General features: G+C 41.3%; 1 protein-coding gene across 1 annotated transcript in view; it reads left to right on the top strand.

Moving 5' to 3' along the window:
• Positions 1-2586: 2586 nt before the first annotated feature.
• The window catches only part of LOC126161827 (regulating synaptic membrane exocytosis protein 2), a 1269779-nt gene continuing 1251222 nt past the window's right edge, over positions 2587-21143 (top strand). Inside the window, 1 exon segment of the mRNA XM_049917929.1 lies at positions 2587-3617. Within this exon segment, the coding sequence (XP_049773886.1) occupies positions 3508-3617 (110 nt within the window). The 5' untranslated portion in view covers positions 2587-3507.

The following is a 21143-nucleotide window of genomic DNA, read 5'->3' as shown; positions in this document are numbered from 1 at the left end:
TGACATCGACATCTGAATGCCTGTAGAGGAATGCCAACCCAATCGTTCTCAGGAACGGAAACCGGTGAAGATAGCGATATTGGGCGCTGGGTCCAGAACGAAGTCGACGGTCTAACTCATCTCAGATGTATCCTATTGAGTTTGGTTGGGAATCTGAGCAGGCCACCACATTTCAGGAATGTTGTTATCCACAACCCACTGCCTCACAGATGCTGCTTTATGACAAGGTGCATTGCAATGCTGATACAAACAAGCACTCTTTCCGAACTGTCCCTGTACTGTAAACAGAACACAATTCTGTAAAATGCCTTCATATCCTTCCCTATTTAGCGCTTTCTTGTGCGTAATAAGGGGACCACACCCTAACCACGGAAAACACCCCCCATACCGTAATACCACCTCCTCCATACTTCACTGTTGGCACGACACATGACGGCAGGTAAAGTTCTCCAAGCATTCCCCAAACCCACACCCATCCATCGGACTGCCACAGGGTATACCATGATGCCCACTCCAAATCATAGGTTTCTAGTCCTCCAATGTGCAGCGGAGTCACTCTTCCCACCACCTCAAACCCTGTTCGTCACTGACTATAGGAATGTGTGGTTTATGAGGAGCTGCTCGAGCACTGACCCTCACTCTTTTTAAGCCCCTGTTCAAAGTCATTGCGGTACCCGACCTCTGGTAGCACTTTTGAACTGACGAAAGACTTCTTCCGATGATTTCATGTGATTTTTTTATTCGTCTTTCGCAGTGTTCGACGTTCCCCGCGCATGAAGTCTTCGTTTAACTGTGGTTGTTCGTTCTTATTTTCGCTTCACGTTCATATCACAAACAGTGTACCTGGGCAGCTTCAGAAGGGTCGAAATTTCCCTGGTGTATTTGTTACTCAGGGACATCCAGTGAGTAGACCAAGTTCGAAGTCACTGAGCTCTCCCGAAGGACCTGTTCCGCTACTATCCATATTGACAACTTAATACTTCCCACCTTTCTTTATACTGACATTGTGCAGTGATATGTAAAAAACGAAATGGGAAACTACGTAAAATATTTGAGGGCTGTCTGGCAGTGGGACTGGGACCCCATAGCTGAGTTTGCGACATTCTGTTGTCACCTGAAGATGGTCTGAGAAGCCGAAAGCCAGTTCGTGACCAAATAAATATAATTTTGCAGAAAATTAGGAAGTGTTTTCATTGTAACATTGTTATCATGTACTTACAAGAGACGACGGAAAATTCAGTTAATGGTTCTTACAGACTTTGTTTATTATTTTCTCAAAAATTGCCGAATTACGCACGGATAATCCGCCAACTGAATACTCTGCCCGACAAATGGAAGCTTGCTGTATATGAAACAATTGACGGTGTCTTCTGTGGCATTACGAGTATGCGTAGTGATTCGAAGAAAATTGTGTCTGTTGACATAGAAAACGAGAAACCGGTTTTATGGTTCAAATGGCTCTGAGCACTATGCGACTTAACTTCTGAGGTCATCAGTCGCGTAGAACTTAGAACTAATTAAACCTAACTAACCTAAGGACATCACACACATCCATGCCCGAGGCAGGATTCGAACCTGCGACCGTAGCGGTCGCTCGGCTCCAGACTGTAGCGCCTAGAACTGCACAGCCACTCCGGCCGGCCCGGTTTTAATTTGCACACAATGTGTGAAAGAAGAATAATAGTCCCTTCCCTGGTTAGGATCAGATAGAGAAAACTGGTACCCAAATGTTCAATATAAAAGCTAAAGAATAACGAAAACTGAATATTTTAAATGTTCTAGTGGCCGTGCTGGTTTTTACTCCCCAGGAACGGCGGTATAACGGCTCGATGCGCTACTCCAGCAAAGGAGGCCATGTATCACAGATCGCTGGCACGGTCCCCAGGACAATGGGCCCCAGAAGCGCTCTGTACGGTTTCCGAATCAATAGAAAAATCTTTATCCGGAGCGTAGGGCACTGCGGGCGTGCAGAGCAGTACGTGAGCGGCGCCGACAGGGCCTGTCGAGTCGCGCACACACAGCCAGCACCAGCAGCAGTTACACCTGTGCGGCCTTGAATGATTCCCGTATATGAGAGTGTACGTGTGTGAGCGCACCTGGTCGCAGGCCGGGCGCAGGCGGTTCCGCCCTCCCACGCAACGGTCACGTGAGCGACGGCGCATGCGCACTGCGCTCGCCCGATGCCTTCATTCAAAACCGACCCCCGTTGCACGGCGCGGAGGGGATCAATACCGCCGCCATGACGTCATCGCTGTTCCACACACCATTGGTTTAGATTTAACGCACCTAGTTACTTATTAACCGTGCATGAATGAGCGATTTTAGCAGTGATCCTTTGCGCCTCGAGCTTTTTCGAAAAAGTTTGCTCGGCGGACGTCTGCGCGTTCGTTATCAGTGCTCTACCCCTCCGTTACCCCCTCCACCGGCTTTCCCCGGTCTTATCTGGCGCTGTGTCTCTTTTAGCATTTTGATGATGATAATGGAGAGGGCGGGAGGGTCGTGGGCGCGGGGAGGGGAGGCGAGCGAGTAGGAGGGGAGGGGGAAGGAGGGAGGGAGAGGCGCGCTCCCCACCAGCGCCCAGAATAGCGAGCGGCTGCCTCGGTCAGACTGCGTATGTGTTGCGGCTCGCTCATCGCCGAAACTGGTACGCTGGTGAACGACTCACGTGCGGAGGGCTACCAGGGCGACTCGGCAGCACTGACCGGCAGCTAGCAGCAGCGCGCTTCAGCCAGGGTGAGGGCGGACACTTGCACCGCGCCTGCTGGTCCTTCCGAGAGCCATGGCCGCAGAACCGCGATCGGGGGCGTACGGCTGCGGCTGCAGCAGAGGCGGCGAGCCCGTGGCCTAGTGCGTCGCGCCGGCCGGCGATGTAACACAGTATGGGGCGGCAGCGACTGCGCTCCGAGGAATGCTGGTGCCCCCTTCGTGGCTACTCTTCGGACACCAACCCCACGTAACGTCCGACCAAGATGCCGTAGCTCTTGCTCTGTTCCATGGGACAGACTTTATGTGAAAATCAAGTGACTCTTAGGTATTAACGAACGTTACGAACTTCATTTACGAAAAAGAAACGAACCGAAAGTTTCTTAGAAAAGCTTAGAAAATACGCTATAGGATGATACTACAATACCACTTAGGAAATTGATATATATATTTTTTTTTTTTTTCAAACGATCTCTCGCTTTAGAATATTCGAGTGTGCACTGCTTTCCCTGTGCCATTCGCAACCGGCGCAGAGCCGCAGGGCTAAAGTTTAAATATATTATAATCCCGCAATTGCTCGAGTGAAAACTGAAATTGAGGTGCTTCTGCAGGATTTATGAGACTCGGGGGTATGTTGGGCGGAGATTTCTGATCGGTGCCGAGTAGGATTAGTTGTGGCGCTCGCCGCTAGGAGGTCGGCTCGGGCTGGTCAAGATGGCGGCCGGCGGGTGTACCGGCAGAGGCGACTGGCGAAATGGTGAGCTGGCATGGTGGCTGCTCTGAACCGCCTGCAGCAGCAACACCATGGCCGACCTGCCCGACCTCTCGCACCTCACGCCCGAGGAGCGGCGCATCATCGAGTCGGTGATGATGCGCCAGAAGCAAGAGGAGGAGCGCGAGAACGAGATCATGAGGTGAGCCACCGTGTCCCTCACTGCCCCTCTTTGTTAGCCTTACTCGCCATTACGAGCGAAGATTCCTTGACAAACGCAGTTCTCTGTCAAGATTCAGCATTAACATGCCTTAATATGTGCCTTATTTGATTTTCCAATATCTGTTTACTCTGCAAACAAAAATTCTATATTTAAAACATATCACCATCCAGATGACGTACTGTGTGTTTCATTTGTGTAGTCACAATGCTGTCTGCTATAATCAGAATTATTTGTACAATTTCACTAGAAAAATTATGTTCTATAGCACTGGTGCGAGAGACCTGGTTCCAAATATTGTGACCCATGATCCACTTTCCTGGTAAGTCGATACAGACTACGAAAAAATTAGTGACTAAATAAATCCCCTTCCCTAGCACAAATGTCTCTCCTGATGCAGAAGTCCAAGGTAATCTTATTGATGTGAGTCTTCTCTGTCGCATAAGTACTACTCAGCAGTGAACGAGGTAAGAAACTACTTTTTTCTGCTTGTGGTTACCGTACCCCTTACTGGCTCTCACAGTTAAAACTATTGGATGTGAGAAGTACCACCAATTTCTGTTCGGAATTGAATGTGAGGCCTGCAAGTTCCACAGCAGTTTATTCAATTAAGGAATCAGTTGACGCAACAAACAGAACCGAAACTAAACCTAGAGTACTTACTTTTGTATCTACAGTGGTGCTTTCACATCTCTGACTGTTACTTTATCCTTTTTTTTTTTTTTAAGATAACCTCTCAAACAGTTCTCATTAACTTGGTATTTGGTTGATATATGGCATTAATTGTCGCTAAAGATAACGCAGTATTGTGTCGAATCTCCCGCCAGGCATGTACCACAGATAAAGGGCCTCCAACAGTTACTTGTATAACTGCTTTTCCTTATACATAGCAGTAACGTACCAATGACATCGATCTTTGTGAAGTTCAGATCATCGGTGATGTGAATTCATTGTCAATTTTGATAAATTACCAAATTATTTAAAAATGTATGATGACCAGAAATTTCGGTCCTAGAAATCTGTAAATGGTAGTTTATAAAATATTAATGCTAAAAAACAATGTACTTAATCACTCTAGGACAGAAAACCAACAGATAGGCTGAAATTTGTCAACAAAGCTACAGCAAAATATTTGTTTTCTCACTGTGAAGAATCGTTAGGATTATCAGTTACCTATTTATTTTTCCTTCTCTCTTGCATTTATTAAGAACAAACAACTGAACTTGCTATAAATTATTATATTTCATTAATAAGATTATTTGTTACTGATGACCGTGACACATGAATGACTCTATTAATTCTGATGTTAGTTGGTACAATTGTATCAGACGGAAGTACAGTATCCTTTACAATTTATTTCTACTTTGTACTGCTTACTTACTAAAAAGTGCTTCATGCTTTCAATATACTATATTCATTCAGACATATAAGAGAGAAAATGCTGCAATGCCATTGCATAAGGTTTAAGTCCTAGGCAAGAAGCCAAACAATTAACTGTCGCAGGACGTCGAATCATGGAGACAGGTATGTATTCGCAACACTATCTTATAAATAAATACAAATCGTGTACGGAAATATGTACCAGACATTGTAACAGCTCCGAATGTGAACCAGGTCATCGAAGCCGTACGTTAATTTAGTTTTATTTTCTTACATTTGCTCCAAATACTTCCGTAGCAGGAAGAGCACACATACAACTGGAATGACACTAGATTCCTGCCTGAAGATTTTATGTTCGTGCATTATTATATTCACTGTACCATAATGCACATAGTAATCCGAGCATGTAGGCCTATGCATTCGGCCACTATCTGCGAAAACAACGCTGGCCGAACACCAGTTTTTTATGAAAATGTTAGAAACTTAGTATGTGATTGTTCTTAGGTTATATTTCAAAATATAGCGGGGTAATTATACCCTAACAAGCCCCGTTCCGGCGGCATACAGAATTATTAAAAACGTAGCCTTGTATTGTAGCAACTAAGAGAAGGGGACAACATTTGAAAACATGTGGTCAGTTACATCAACAGGCAGATTGTCAACAAAAGTCAGTCAAAACACTAATCCTTGCCTAAAAATTTTTATACTGCGCGCCTCAACATAGTAAATGTAGAATAAACTTTCAGATGGCTCATAGATTTGATTTGTTGCAGAACATCTTCAAGCAAAATGTTACAAGTTTTTATGAAAAATTTCTAGAATCCCATTTCAGTCAGCTACATTTCCGTCTTCCACCACAGAACACTACAGATAACTACTGAAAGAATTAATCTTTGGAATTAGTGGTCGTAAAAGTAATTCAGGGGAAGCAAGTAAAAGTTATTCCATTACCATCAAAGGCTTATCCATGATTATTTTTACTGATGTTTACCTTTCAAGTAATAAAAAATGAGGTGCCGTTATATCAATCGTTAAAAAAAGATAGGTGAAATTAAGTAAGCTTTTGTACGAAAAATTAAGAAATGGCTAAAAAGAAACTACTTTTTTCTGTGCTTTTTTCTTAACTCTACTCACAGGAAGCCGTTCGACAAGGAACGAGGCACTATTAATAGAAAACAACTCGAAAATTAGACTTAGCTCTGTGTTTAATACTGGAAAGGGGGACAGTCTAAGGTACAACTCACTTTTTTTATCTTCTCAAGCAGTTAGGCAGTGGGCGGCGTGAGGTAAGGGCAGGCAAGGTAAATGAAGAACTCAGACTTACCACAGCGAGCAAAGTGACGCTGTGAATATATTTGCATTCGAGAAGAAGGGGACTCGAAACCACAAGCGACCATCTTGTTTTCGTTTTCGTGTGGTTTACCTACACCTAGTATGACGAATACCGGAATGGTTCCCTTGAAAAGCATACTGCCTCTTCCCTTCTCCATCGCTGTCCAACGCGGGGGTACGTTCGTAATGACCTCGCAGTCAACATTACGTTAAATCCCAATCATTCTCCCTCTGACTTCTCACAGGATGCGTCTGGCGGTGTTGGCAGGAATTGCAACCATCTCATTAAATGAATGCTCGTAATCTTATTATCTTTTGTGCATGTATGCCATTTCGCATATCAAAGTTCAAGCAATTTTTCTCTGTTGCCAAAAGCAGATCACATCTCTACAGACGCTGCTCTGAACCAGATAAGAGGGCGAAAACTAATACTGGCAAAACTGACCTGACATCTCAGTTTTTAGCTCCTTTCGAGAGTTATTTTCAGGGACAATGCTGACAGCTACTAATATATATTTTGTGAGTATTACTTGTTTCATGCTGCTAGCAATTCTGCTGCAAACTCATACACATCAGCGTCACAGAAAATGCTTCAAGATTTCGTAGATAAATTTATAAATTAGAAACGGTGTGAGGCTATATACGGTAATGAATAGTAGACAATAATTTACTGGCTTTATAGTATACGACACACCATGTATGTTGGGACAGAGAAATCGACTCAAGCGAAAGTGGTGATTATTGGAGAGACAGAAAGAGAACATGGGTAAAAAGACGACTCAGACCAAGACTGTTTTCCATTACGGGAGAGGCAATTACCAAGCTTGCATCATGACCGCCATGTTGAAACGTAACTGCGATAAAAGTTCAGTATACGACTCATTAGAGATATCGTCCTGTTTTATTCTCTGAGATCGGCGGAAATCAAGATATACGATAGACACAATAATAAATTATAAAATTTATTATAAGGACGACACATGACACTGACGTAATAAAATATACGAGTTACCAATGTCAACGTAATTCATTGAACATTGTCCCTGTTTGTGGCCTGGGTGAGCTGAAGCGTGTTATTCGGATTCTGCGGAACACAATTAGCTGTGACTATGAAGTTCAGTTTTCATTATTGTCCTCTAAGCAGAATTGTGAAACGAGTGACACACAAAATATCAAAGAAAAGTCGAGTAACCCTTCAGCTCGGAAGATTAGGTTTCTATTATAGCTGACCAGCTATTATTATTTTTCTTAGAATTAATTCCACAATTTCATCTCCGTGTTATGGTTAATTACGAAGAAATGATGTAATGACGAATTGGGAATGACACACGCAGAGCTTTCGCTTAAAATCTCAGTTCTACGCACATATTTTACCCGTTTAAAATGTCAATTTTGGCATTAATTCTGCTCACAACAAGAATTCCATTTTGCATTCTGAGATTCCGAATACAGATTGCGATTTTATCTGCAAACTCAGTGATTGTCATCGACCGGCATGATTACGCCACACGTCACGTGCACAAATGGTGCCATCCAGTGTGAAACTTTGACTTTCTTTTGTGACCTACCAAATACGGAAACAATTTCAGTAGTATATGCACCAAAAGTGCTGTTGTTGACTACAGTATTTATACAAACAGCTTGCTTTGCTACGTTTCAGAGCGCTGATACAGGAACAGCATCCGCATAGGTGAGTTCCCTAAATTGTTATAATTAACGATTGAGATCATGAATTTTTTACCATTTTCAGTTTCTGATTGACTATATGGTCCACTTTTTATTTCACTTTTTCCCTTTCTCCATGGAGAAACCTGGAATTTTTAGAGTTTTGTTTTCTGCTGGTACCAAGATCATTAGAGATGAAGCAGTTGCTCGTTTTCTAACGAACCGTGCAGACAATCTGCAGCGTCCCTGTTGAAAGCAGCATCAGGATAATCGCCTGGAATGATTTACAAAACCTACATATGTATGGGTGGGCCAGGACTTGCTTCTAGCTCCTTTCCAATACAAGTCCGTTGGTTTCACCACCGTGCCATCTGGCGGGTATTTTTAAGCAAAATGACGGATAAATTCAGTGACCAGCGAGTCGCGTACCAAGTTTCCCACATTTCATTCGATCGTCGTCTGGTCTTTTCTTACCATTAGGAAGGCAGTGAAGAATGGAATCCCCAACACTGAAGTACATAGTTGTTAGCACACTAACATGGGTTAACAGGAGGAAGTAAGAGCCGAGCATTCGATCGTCGTCTGGTCTTTTCTTACCATTAGGAAGGTAGTGAAGAATGGAATCCCCAACACTGAAGTACATAGTTGTTAGCACACTAACATGGGTTAACAGGAGGAAGTAAGAGCCGAGGTATAGGCGGAAGTGGAGCTGTGAGTCGTGTTCGGATAGCTCAGTCGATGCCGGCACTGTAGCTGAGTGTACGTTTTCGGACAGAGGGTCACTGCCCTCTGAAATATATATAAAAAAAAACTGAGTTGGTCGATCAACGACGAACTTGAACAAGCGTCATGGAACGTCCGCCCCGAACAAATCCAACGAACAGAATGGGATCAAAGAATAAAACATCGGTAGAGTACTTGCCCTCGAAAGGCAAAGGTACCGAGTTCGAGTCTCGGTCTGGCACACACTTTTAATCTGCCAGGAAGTTTCATAGGTTAGTACTTTCTCAGAGTCTATAAATACCCCACTAAGAGGTATCGCTCACGACTCTTTCCCATAATTTCGTTAACGGGCTGTAAATCGTCCTTTGTACTGCACCCACTTTTAAAGCCAGATTATTCCTTCGTTTGCTGATTCTTTCTGTTTGGTTGACGAGAAAAAGTTCAAACATTAAGTGAGCTGCAAGAAGTATTGAACGAGGTGTAGCGAGAAAACTTTTCCCTCTCACTTATCGCCACAGACCTTCAGCCTAAAATTCGTCTAAAGAAGGAAAAGTAAAATTTAGGGACATATATTACTAATTTTTTTATGACACGGATGTTTTACTAATGGAGATACAAGAACAGTCCTGTTAACTTTACGACATTGCCTGCATGTGCATTAACAGTCAACATGCGGTGGATGACGCGTTGATTCCTCAGTTCGCACCGAGCGTGGTCAGAAAGTTAAAGACTCTATCATACAGATAACATATTCTCACTTTAATTTTTATGACGTGATTTAATGTCGACTCTGTCAAGTATTCCAGCTCCACCCTCTATCAGCCAACGGTGTAATATCACAAAATTTCCGCCAGTATCTGTTCTTAGCCCATTTTCATTTTTATGAATCTGGAATCTGTACCAAGATCTTATAATTTCTGCTCCTACTTAATCACTCTGGTATCACGTTTATGAACTCTGCTTGCTCAAATCGCATTAAATTTCAGCCTTCAATTGCCATTTAGTATGGGTTTGAGCTTGTAAGTTTACAAGTTTTAGAACATATACTGTATTTGAAAATTATAAAGTACCTCGAAGAAAACGATTTATTGACGTATAGTCGGCACGGATTCAGAAAATATCGTTCTTGTGAAACACAACTAGCTCTTTATACTCATGAAGTAATAAGTGCTATCGACAGGGGATGTCAAATTGATTCCATATTTTTAGATTTCCAGAAGGCTTTCGACATCCGTTCCTCACAAGTGTCTTCTAACCAAACTGCGTGCCTACGGAGTATCGCCTCAGTTGTGCGACTGTACTCGTGATTTCCTGTCAGAAAGGTCACACTTCGTAGTAATAGGCGGAAAGTCATCGAGTAAAACAGAAGTAATATCCGGCGTTCCCCAAGGAAGTGTTATAGGCCCTCTATTCTTCCTTGTCTATATTAACGACATAGGAGACAATCTGAGTAGCCGTCTTAGACTGTTTGGAGTTGATGCTGTCATTTACCGTCTTGTAAAGTCATCACATGATCAAAACGACTTGCAAAATGATTTATATAAGATATCTGTATGGTGCGAAAAGTGGCAATTGATCCTGATAAAGAAAAGTGTGAAGTCGATCACATGAGTACTAAAGGAAATCAGTTGAATTTTGATTACGCGATAAGTCACACAAATCTGAGGGCTGTAAATTCAACTAAATAGTTAGGGATTACAATTATAAATAACCTAAATTGGAACGATCACATAGATAATACTGTGGGTAGAGCAAACCAAAGACTGCGATTCATTGGCAGGACACTTAGAAGGTTCAACAGGGCTACCAAAGAGACTGCTTACACTACACTTGTGCGCCCTATTCTGGAGTACTGCTGTGTAGTGTGGGATCCGCATCAGGTGTGACTGACGGATGACATCGAAAAAGTACAAAGAAGGGCACCTCGTTTTGTATTATCGCGAAATAGGTGAGATAGTGTCACAGACATGATACGTGAATTGGAGTGGCAATCATCAGAACAAAGGCGATTTTCGTTACGACGGGATCTTCTCATGAAATTTCAATCACCAGTTTTCTCCTCCGATAGCGAAAACATTCTGTTGGGACCTACCTACATAGGGAGAAATGATCATCACGATAAAATAAGAGAAATCAGGACTCGCACAGAAAAATTTAAGTGCTCGTTTTTCCCGCGTGCCGTTCGAGAGTGGAACGGTAGAGAGGCAACTTGAAGGTGGTTCATTGACCCTGTGCCAGGCACTTTATTGTGAATAGCAGAGTAGTCACGTAGATGTAGATGTAGATGAAGCATTAATTTGCAGTCAACTCCACATCTGCATTACTAATCCGCTAACCTGGGGCACTGTTTCATTGAGGGTTGCCTATGTAATAGCTTCCAGGGGAAACAACAATTTTATTTTCAATATTTCATTCACTTATTGATCAAATTTAAAAATTTAAACTGCTGTCATAATCCATTCATTAAGAGATATAGTCTTATGTTAAAGGTTTAACACAACAAGTCAAGTAGCCTATTACAGTCAGCAACTGTGTGTCTGTTTTGGGGCAACATAACTCACGGCGCGCGAATTACCCAGACTACGTTCATCCAGTATTTGAGAATAAGAGCACATAGAGACTACCAACGAACTTTACACATAATTTCAAACCATTGCAACGTTTCTTGTCGTTGATATGCTCCTCCCTCCTCACAAAAAGGTGAAAGGAAAAACGTTTAGCGCTTACTACATTTTAGGTGTTCTTGCAGTAACGCTACAGCATCAGGCATGACGTTCTAATTTAGTACTTCTTTCCTAATAACTCTATTCGCAAAACATTTTCAGACTGTATCCACATATACCACTGAATGCACCTGCAAAATTATATCACTGAATGACACAGTTTTAAACATAGGTAATCGATTTCTTAACGAATCGGCGGTGGGGTTTACTGGTATTTTACTGAAGCCACAATGACAAACTATCAGCCTGGCACAGAAAATAGCAATCATTTCTTACTGTAGACAAATCTGAAACTCTGCGCATGACGAAATGTGACAATATTCTACCCGCCCTTAGCCATAAAATAAATGACAAACTCGTGATATACCTCGTGTGGCACGAATACATGGAACGAGTATATTGAGTCAACTACAGGTAAATCAGAAGGCAGGCTTTGATTTACTGGTGCAATAGAGGAAAACGTAATTTGCCTACCAAAGTCATTGATTACACATCATTTGTAAGACGTGTACCGATTTCCAGTTACTGTGTGGACCGGACATACGGTTGTGGTTACTGCAAACATCGAGTGGATACGAAGAATTACAATTTGAACGGTAGAAGGCTTTTTTGACTGGAGATAGAATTTATAAGAAATGCCACAAAATCTGAAGTGAGGTACACATTAAGAAAGGCTGTTGCTGTAATTGTACTCAAACAGAAAATTACAAGCACACGTTCTCAGGAAGCAATCTGTGCATATTCGCAGTCCCCTATTTGCAGGGTGGTACAAAACGATACCGACAGACTTCGATGGGTTGTAGGAGGTGTCTTGAGAAACAAATTGAGTATAGGAACCCGTGTCCGGAAACGTCATTCAACGACACTACAGAGCGTCGAAGGTACAGGCACCGGCGCCTGGCGCTAGGCCACCCCTCTGGCAGCAAACGTGACTTTGTGGGCTGACGGAGCGCAGGCGGAACGTGTCGTAATCTTGCTTGTTACCCAGTGATCACGACTATTGCCACGATCGCTTGTGCAGAAGTGGAGCTAGCCGTTGTGTAGATTGGTCTTGTCTCCTATGAATGTGATGCTCTATTGCCTTGGTGGAAAACAGTTTCGGACATGGGTTTCTACCTGCAGTTCATTTTTTTTTTTTTCCTGTGTACCGAAAAATATTGGAGATTTTAGGGGGTCCCAGGAGAAAGATAAACTGTGGATAGAAACCCATGTTAGAAACTGTCATGTATTGAGACGATGGAGCATTACATTCATAGGAGACAAGACCAATCTACACAGCGGCTAGCTCCACTTCTGCACTGGCGATCGTGGCAATAGTTGTGATCCCTGGGTGACAAGCAAGATTACGACACGTTCCGCCTACGCTCCGTCAGCCCACAAAGTCACGTTCGCTGCCAGAGGGGTGGCCTAATGGCAGGTGCCAGCACTTATAACTTTGACGCTCTGTAGGATCACTGGATGAAATTTCTGGACACGAGTTCCTATCCTCCGTTGATTTCTCAAGACACCCAGCTTCTCGAATTTTGTTGGTATCGTTTAGCAACACCCTGTATATTGTGGCTATAGAAACAAAATTAGATTAACAGCACACGCAATATCGGATGTCTTATGATCCAGATGAACGTTTTACATTCCCAAGAGCATCAGTGTAATTATTATAGTCTGTATTTTCTGCCTCGGTAGTGACGCCTGAACTGTGGGGCCCAGACTACACTTCACTTCCTACTTATTTATACCGTCAAACGGGTAGGCCTGCTGTATAGAAACTAGTAAACTCCCAGCCCCCAGTGCTGGGGTTCGCACTGTCTTGTTCTCGGCGTCAGAGGGCTACTTAGCGGTTTCAGTTCTGCCTCGCTTTCTCTGCTGCCCTGGCGATCACCTTAAACTATACCTGCACATCAAATACGATAAGAAGTGGAGCCATTACGCTTTCTTACATTGCAGCAAATAGAGAAAACAGTGATGATTAATTTCACGACTGGAACTGAAAAATAATTTAAATGGCGGTCAAAGTTAACACACTATAGCTGTTGAGTAAGCAGCAAAGGAAACTCATTAAAAATTTGAAATTCGGTGAAGGCACTGAAGTTCAGATATAAGAAATAAAAGTTTTGATGTTTGTCGACACGTCGTAATTCTGTCAAAGACGCCAAGCAGCTGAACGGAATGAGCAGTGTCTTGAAAGTAGGATATAAGATGAACATCAACAAAAGCAAAACAAGGGTAATGGAATGCAGTCTATTTAAATCAGGCAACGTCGGGGAAATTAGTAGGAAATTACGCGCCGAAGGTAATAGATAAGTTTTGCCATTTGGACAGCAAAATAACTGGTGATGACTAAAATGAAGAGCGTGTAAAATGCAGATTGGGTATAGTACGGAAAGTATTTTTGAAAAAGAGAACTAGTTAACACTGTGAGAGCTACAGGTTATATTGTGTCACAGTAGGAAATTATGCAGAGAATTGAAAGACAGGCTACTGTTTGATATTTTGTTACTATATAACCTTATTCAGGTTTTATTGCCTTCATGAATACATGTCCTGACGTTGTAGAGGGACATATGTCTACTCTGAGTAAACCATTATTTCTGTTCAAATTGTTCAAATGGCTCTGAGCACCATGGGACTTAACTTCTGAGGTCATCAGTCCCCTAGAACTTAGAACTACTTAAACCTAACTAACTTAAGGACAGCACACACATCCATGCCGGAGGCAGGATTCGAACCTGCGACCGTAGCGGTCACGCGATTCCAGACTGTAGCGCCTAGAACCGCTCGGCCACTCCGGCCGGTCATTATTTCTGTCTATAGTTGTCAGATGTAATATATTTTTCAGCAACGTTTTGTGGTTGTTCGATAAATTATCTTTGCACGTATATTATAACACGTCTTTCATTATCTGACAGATGTAGAAATTGAAGTTTGACAGCTAGTTGTTTATTAAAAGATTTTTCTTTATTTGAGTAAATAACTAGCTGTCAAATCTGAATTTCTACAGCTGTCAGACAGTAAAAAATGTATAATATATCTGCAAAAGCAAATTATCCAGCTACTTTAAAATGTTGCTGAAAAATATATTGCATCAACAACTAACAAACAGAAATAATAGTTAACTCAAAGTCCATCTACAATGTCAGGACATGTACTGATGAAGGCAATAAAACCGAAATAATCTTATACGCGGAAATAAAATACCAAGCAGCATGCTGACTTCCAATTCTCTACATAAATTTGAGTGTCAGGAAGTCTTTACACATAAGTGAAACGTGAAGGATAGTCAATTTAGACAAGAAGAAAATAGAAGCTTTTGAATTGTGGTTCTACAGAAGAATGGCAAAGATGAGATTGGTAGATCACTTAACTAATGAGTAGGTACTAGAAAGAATTACAGAGAAAAGAAATGTGTTGCTTAACTTGTCTAAAAGAGGCCTGCACAGGATAGAGTAGCGTGGAGAGCTGCATCAAATCAGCCTTCGAACAGAAGAAAACATCCATATTTATTTAATTATTTAACGGAAAATATAGCTGAATCTACTGTTTGTTCAAAAGACGTAACATTTGCTGAAATTAGTTTTCTAAAGAAAAATTAAGGTCCCTTAGTAACAGAATAATAAACAGGCTCATGCAACATCAGAATTAAGCACGTTACATTTTTCCGAGTGACTTCTGGTATGTGTAAGCGTCGCTCGAAAGGTATCGATGAGGCACACAACAAATGCTTACTTAATTAGCAAATGTGTTTGGACATCAAGTTGACATTTATCCTGTTTAAAGTGTGTGGACGGGAAAGATAAACTCTTGATACAAACAAGCGTCTGCACATAATATCAGTGATATTGTATGGCAGCAATGTTGCAGTTGTGGTATCTCTTGAGGATAATTTCATTTGATACCTGTAAATTTTAATAACATTGGTTTCGGGATATTTTTTCGTAGCAGCTGTTGTATGAACACTAAGACGAGTTCAGTATTGATAAAATTAATTGTACCGTTTTTGAATATTTGTTCTGTCATATAAGAACTGTCTATTAATATTTACGACCCCGTAAATGATAATTTTTCTTTTCTTTGCGTAACAGTTTTGATTTTGTGTCATGTAATACGACTGTAAAAGGAGAATGTTAATGGAAGAGTCTGTGACATGCAATATTTGTACTTGAGCACTGACTCCGACAGTCCTTACGTTAAATGTCTGTCGTAATCGGTCTTCTCCGCTTGAAATATGGTTCCTGAGGCACGACATTAATGTGCTCTGTTTTACTTTTACTACAACACCGAATCCTTGTTGAGTGTATCGCTCCTTGCATGGTGACGTTTCGTTGGAAAATTATTAAATGAAAGTCGAAGCCCAGAGTTATGCATTTAGAGTTTTAAATTATTATCTTCGAGCATCTTTTAATATGCAAAATTAGTACCTGCTGAAACACTTTGGTTAAGCATGTCAGACAGTTTGCCAAATATAATTATTATTTTACTTACAATACTCGCTTCTTTCCTGCATCCTCTATATCCCGTCCAAAATATCAGTTTTTTTTGCATAATTTCACGTCATCCGTCGTCAGTTCCTTTACTGCTATCGTCCGATCAACACTGAGCTGGCGTAGCTTCTGTAAGGCGCGTGCAACTGCAAGGGTTGACTGCAACAAAGCAACAAAATACGCGCTCTTCACGGGATCGTCGGAGACGTGCAATGCTTTTCTGCGCAATTTGTTTCCTTTATAGTCATTTTATAATCAAACAGCTGCATCAAAGGAATGATGAGTACAGAGGCCAATTTAGATATTTTACATATAAAAAATTTCAGTCATATGTGCATAAATAAAAATGTGAGATGACATCTGATACCTTCGAAGATATGGTCCCTTACGAAATCCTCCCCCCTCCCCGCCCCTCTTACAGCAAAAGGAAGTTTTCTTTAAAACAGTATGTTCGTTACAAATATTTCTGAAGACCGAAATTCAAAGAAAAGGAAATTTTGTGTTATGGACTTCATGCAGTATGACAAAATAATGTGAAATCTGAATCAAATTAACTGGAAAAAATACGTAAAACATAAATATTACACACGCAAACACACACGTCACTGACTCAGACTAAACAGAGGCAGTTCCAAGAACCCTAACTGACCTAAACAGTTGGTGCCCAAACAAATAATACCTTTACAGTTGTAAACACAAAGTATAATATTTGAGACTGGCTGACTTAACAAGCATCAAAAATAAAAGATTTAATATAAAGTTAACATTTAGAAAAGCTTTATGTAAATGCAGTTGGCTGATGAGGTGTTGATACTTTTGAATTAGCCAACCTGGTAGTAATGTTAAGATTTCAAGACATTCCGTTCAGTAACTCCTCATATCAGATATTTATATGTGCAAGAATGGTCTTTGGCAGTGCATCCATTGCATCTAAAGCAAAAAACGAAAGAAATAGAATTAGCGAACACTCAACTTTGCAAAGTGGAATATATACTATAACACGACTCTAAATTATTATAAAGATTCAAATATGACTAACATATAAATCACATATAGGGACAGTTTTTAATAAAAGAAATCATTCCTACAAATAGTGTTAAAAACTCTTAGAACAATCGCAAATACGACAAGATTTCCACCAAAAAGCAAACACCAAAATTTAATGTTCATAATTATATACATATATATACGAGGACTGGAACTTAAATAGTGGCAACTATTTATTCACAACCGATAGAAAAAGAGATAAATGTTTGCACCTGTTACTGTCCTTCAAAGTAGTCACCAGCGTTGTGTAGAACCCGTTGCCAGCGATGCGGAAGGCGTAGTATACCGTTGGCAGAGTCTGTTCTGTTGATGGTGCGAATGGAGCGGTCTCAAGTTATGGCGATTCTCGTGTACGACTGTGATGGTGTTATCCTAACGCATTACGTTCCTCCACGGCAGACCGTCAATGTACAGTATTACTGTTCGTTTTTGGAGCATTACGTGCGATCAGCTTTGCGAAAGAAGCGGCGACACTTTCTGCGCAACCAATCCATCATTTTGCATGACAATGTGTGGGCACATACTACAGCACAAGCTGTGGCTGCTCTGTTCGGTCGATGGGACTGGGAAGTACTCTACCATCTACCATCCTCTCCAAACTTAAGTCCTTGTGACTTTTATTTTATTCCGAAGATGAAGGAATCACTTTGTAGCATTCGCTTCAGAACTCTTCCAGTGATTCGACAGGCAGTAGACAGCTCCATTCGCACCATCAACAAAACAAGCTCTGCCAACGGTATATTACGCCTTCCACATCGCTGGCAACGAGTTCTACACAACGCTGGTGATTACTTTGAAGGACAGTAACAGGTGCAAACACGTAACTCTTTTGTATCGGTTGTGAATAAGTAGTTGCCACTATTTAAGTTCCAACCCTCGTATATATATATATATATATATATATATATATATATATATATATATATATGTCTGTGTGTGTGTGTGTGTGTGTGTGTGTGTGGGCGCGCGCGCGGAGATGGCAGTTCGAAGTTCCGAGATAACTGCGTCTTTAGGTCGTAGTCATTAACGAACAAAACTTATACTCACAGGGAGGTCCTTTCAACTACTTCCTGAAATGGAATGACATGAGAACTATGTTATTTTCATTGTGTCTTACATGTAGGTATGTTCCTACTTCCACAACATGTGTAGAGAGAATACTTCGTATTCGTAAAGGATCTCTAAATACTCTAGAGAACTCCTTACATTAATTCTTCAGCGTATTGGAAAGGTAGTGCGTTCCCACTAAAACCTTTCCATTCTTCTCTTGATAACTCTTGTACGTCCAGTCTCAATGTCAACATAGGGGTAATATTCCCCGAAGTAGCCTCGCAACGCTCTTTTAGAAAGTTTCAAGTATGAACATTTCCTTTCTTCCATTCCTCTATCGTCATCCTAGTAGTTCACAGTTCCCTTTCCAGGGCCAAAAATTTCAAACATTAATTTCCTTTATTTAAGTTTTCACATTCCACCCTTTCCCTTTCGGACTTCTCCAGCATAAAACGTATATCCTGAAGTTTTGAGACTTCTTTTGGATCACTGTAGACGCACAGCCCATTTTCTGTTACTACTGCTTTGATTTCCACTTTCTCTCAGTCACGTGCGACTGATGCCCTCTTCAAACATATCGATGATTTCCAAATTCACTTCTTGCCCTTGTAAATTTTTTTTCCTGAATCCAAAAATACCTCTTTCTTTGGGTAAAACTTCAAGGTTTTCTCCCAGAAATCTCATAAATGACGATTTCAGTTTTCTTTTCCGGTTTTCTTCAAACCATAATATTATTTTTTGACCGTCGAATTATAACTCCACACTCCCATTGCTCGAATCTACTCTTCCTTTAATCCGCTTTAACTAACAACGTCTAATATTATATCAGCGTTAACGTCTTCACCCATTAATAACATTAATTCCAGTTCTTTCCGTGACACCTAACGGCTGCTTCGACGTGATCATTTACTTCACCTTCGTAATGAGTACTATCTTACATCACTTGATAGCTTTACATTTCTTCAAAGCACCTCTTGAAATCACCGTGACGTCACTTGTAGTGTCTACAATCATTACCATTGTAATATTCCCGAAGTTCACAAATATTTAAGGACAAATTGCAGATTTCATTGAAGGCTGATTTTCTTTCAACAAGTCTTCTGTAAGACTATCATTATCCAGTATAATTATAAAGAGGTATCCTTCTCTTTCAACTATATTAATCGAAACTTCATGAGTGCTGAGTAAACGCTTTTCGTTTGGTCCAAGATTTTCTTTCTATCTATAATTTTTAGAAGTTGTCTTGTTATTAGTCTGCTCTTGACACAAGACATCAGCGTCAAGGGCTCCAAGTCAGAGGGAATTAATTACAACACTTTTCTGTGACTGACCGTCTACACTCTCATTTTCGTGTCTCTGTAAATTTTTAATCCTTTTTAATATTTCTATTACAAGTACGATTCGAAGTGGCTCGACTACAAGGGTTCCTGTTCACGTGCTTGAATCGATTACAGAAATATGATCATTCGATTTTATCTGAGCTTGGGGCAGCAGGTCACATTTCCTTATTACTGCTGTGAGGATCTATTCTTGTCCACTATTGAGACCTATTGTCGTGGTAACGACAGCCTCTTCGATAACCATTTCCACTGCTCGTCCAATCGTTCTTAAATCTGTTCCGCTCGTTGAATGACCCTGTTACGTTGATTCAGTAGTTGGAAATTCTATTGTGACAGTTCAGAACGTGTCTCTGGCTGAAAGCGGTCCCTGTTACCATTATAATTAGTACCAGTTCGGCTATGATTATCCACATCTTCCAATATAGAAATGAACTGTTCCATGCTATCATTTCTGCTTGTGACAGCAGTAGCCTGTTCGTGCTGTGCCAACTTAGGAATCAATATACGAATAAAATCCTCGAGTAGCAGTGGCTGGGCAGAAATCAAATCGTTTCGGTAGCAATAGCTAAAAATTCAGCCATTATTTTATATTTGCCACCATCCAGATGATTACGAGCCCTGAATATTTCAGCCTTCTCTTTAGATTCTCGACTTTGTGATTAGAATCTTTCTAGAAAATTCAGCTCGAATTTTTCTGTAGTATAGCAATTTAGAGCCATGCACATCGTGTGGATCTTCGTGTGCCCATATAGATAATTGCAGATAAAATCAATCTTCCAGTCTTCTACCTACCTTGATGTAAGAACACTGGTGAACTGATTTGCTGACATTGCTGAATGAACTCTTTCATCACTTCTCTGTTTGAGAAATCATGAATGTTTTCGACATTTGTACCCGTCATAGCGCCTATCACCTATCACTGGATTGTCGCATTAGAGTATATATTTTTCCAGTGATAGTTTGTAGAAGACTCCCTGTTCTGCGCTCATAGGTAGCACACTGCGCCTAGTACACGTCCACCGCGGCCCTCGGGGGCCACAGCACAGTTGCGACACCCGAGGACGGGCTTATGAGAGCCCGAAACCGGTCGTGATAATAAAAGATATTTACAACTGAAGCAGTATTTTCAACCTCTGGTATAATGCTCAGTTGCGGATGTTCTTCCAGCAGGGTTGTTTGTAGTATTTAAAAGGTTACTTTCTCTGCGAACGGCATCCATGTCAGGGTCTTGTCTCAACGCCATATCTCAAATCACCGGTCCCATTTCCACTACATAATTCGGTCTCGATTTTTCCAAACCATGTTCCATTTGTTGAGTTTGCGGCACTCTCATATTGGTACTAGGTGGCATTATCTTCATTATTGTTGTAGACTCACTCTGGTCATGGGCAACATTACTGCCTTCTTGAGTGTGGAACCGAGCGAGGTTGGGCAGTGGTTAGCACCATCGACTCATATTCTGGAGGAAGACGATTCAAATCAGCGTCTGACCACTTTAATTCAGGTTTTATGTAATTTCCCTAACACACTCAAGGCAAATGCCGGGATGGTTCCTTGGAAAAGGGCACTGCCGATTTCCTCCCACATACTTGAAACAATCCGAGCTTCAGCTCCGTTTCTAATGACCTGGATGTCGACGAGACACTAAACCCTAATCTTCCTTCCATGAGTGTGGAGCTAAAATAGTGTACTGCCTGCTGTGTTCGCAGTGAGTTTTCAACAACGACAATCTATACGGTCAAACATGTTTTTCCTTCTAGTGGGCGTACA

This window comes from Schistocerca cancellata, chromosome 2, assembly GCF_023864275.1.
Source record: "Schistocerca cancellata isolate TAMUIC-IGC-003103 chromosome 2, iqSchCanc2.1, whole genome shotgun sequence".
NCBI lineage: Eukaryota > Metazoa > Arthropoda > Insecta > Orthoptera > Acrididae > Schistocerca > Schistocerca cancellata.
Note: the sequence above shows the minus strand (reverse complement) of the source record. Positions and strands in the feature narration are given on the sequence as shown.